The sequence below is a fragment of the Octopus bimaculoides genome, chromosome 7 (genome assembly GCF_001194135.2).
Source record: "Octopus bimaculoides isolate UCB-OBI-ISO-001 chromosome 7, ASM119413v2, whole genome shotgun sequence".
Classification (NCBI taxonomy): Eukaryota; Metazoa; Mollusca; class Cephalopoda; order Octopoda; family Octopodidae; genus Octopus; species Octopus bimaculoides.
This window is the reverse complement of record NC_068987.1, coordinates 29,904,107-29,905,461: the sequence shown is the minus strand read 5'-3', so window position 1 is coordinate 29,905,461 and position 1,355 is coordinate 29,904,107. Positions and strand designations below refer to the sequence as shown.

Genomic DNA, 1,355 nt, shown 5'->3' with positions numbered 1-1,355 from the left:
CAGACTGGGCGTTGTGAGTGTTTATTGAGCGAAAACACCTAAAAGCTCCATGAGGCTCTGGCAGGGGATGGTGGCGAACCCTGCTGTACTCTTTCACCACAACTTTCTCTCACTCTTTCTTCCTGCTTCTGTTGTACCTGTAATTCAAAGGGTCAGCCTTGTCACACTGTGTCACACTGAATATCCCCAAGAACTACGTTAAGGGTACACGTGTCTGTGGAGTGCTCAGCCACTTGCACATTAATTTCACGAGCAGGCTGTTCCGTTGATCGGATCAACTGGAACCCTCGACGTCGCAACTGATGGAGTGCCAACAACAAACATGCATGTGTGTGTGCGCACATAAATATTTAAAGGGTTCCTGCACAGATTCAATCAGTAAATTCCATTCACAAAGTATTGGTCTATTTGAGGGTGAAGTAGAAGAGATTTACCATAGGTGCCATGCAGTGTGATTGCGAAGCAAACTTTCAAAGAATATGGCACATCTTAAAGCCCTGCAATTCAAACGAAGTTAACATACCATTTGGCTTTTTTCAGTGTAGCACATGAAAAATATCTTTGCACTTGAGACTGGTTGACAGCATAAATTGATGCATAAAGCACAGTTCCACCAATTATTGTTGATGTGATGGAGTAGTTTTTACCTTCTTGAAACCTGAAAGTAATAAGAATATATATAATTAGTGCATTGGGTATGATATCTGAGGGAGTGTGATAGAGAGTTGGGGAGAGGAAACGGGATACATAAGTTGATTGGAAGGAATTGGGAGAAGAGAGAGAGAGGGGGAGAGAGGGAGAGAGAGGGAGGGGGAGAGAGACAGAGAAGTGGTAGAATGTAGGAGAAAAGTACAGTTAGTTGTCACTCGTAAGCAAGTACAGAGAGAGAGAGGAACAGAAGTGGTAGAATGTAAAAGAAAAGTACAGTTAGTTGTCACTCGTAAGCAAGTACAGAGAGAGAGAGAGAGAGAGAGAGAGAGAGGAAGAGAGAGCAAGAGAGAGAGAGAGAGAAAGGAAAAGAAGTAGTAGAATGTAGGAGAAAAGTACAGTTAGTTGTCACTCGTAAGCAAGTACAGAAAAGTACAGCTAGTTGTCACTCGTAGGCAAGTACAGAGAGAGCGAGAGAGAGAGGAAGAGTGAGTAAGAGAGAGAGAGGAAGAGTGAGTAAGAGAGAGAGAGAGTTAGTTGTCACTCGTAAGCAAGTACAGAAAAGTACAGCTAGTTGTCACTCGTAAGCAAGTACAGAAAAGTACAGCTAGTTGTCACTCGTAAGCAAGTACAGAAAGGTACAGCTAGTTGTCACTCGTAAGCAAGTACAGAAAAGTACAGCTAGTTGTCACTCGTAAGCAAGTACC

General features: G+C 43.0%; 1 protein-coding gene across 5 annotated transcripts in view; it reads right to left on the bottom strand.

Moving 5' to 3' along the window:
* The window catches only part of LOC106880188 (putative sodium-dependent multivitamin transporter), a 124,026-nt gene that overhangs the window by 15,028 nt on the left and 107,643 nt on the right, over nt 1-1,355 (bottom strand). For all 5 annotated transcript variants that reach the window (XM_052969470.1, XM_052969471.1, XM_052969468.1 and 2 more), the window contains one exon: nt 524-658. In XM_052969470.1, the coding sequence (XP_052825430.1) occupies nt 524-658 (135 nt within the window). The remainder of the gene's footprint in view (nt 1-523; nt 659-1,355) is intronic.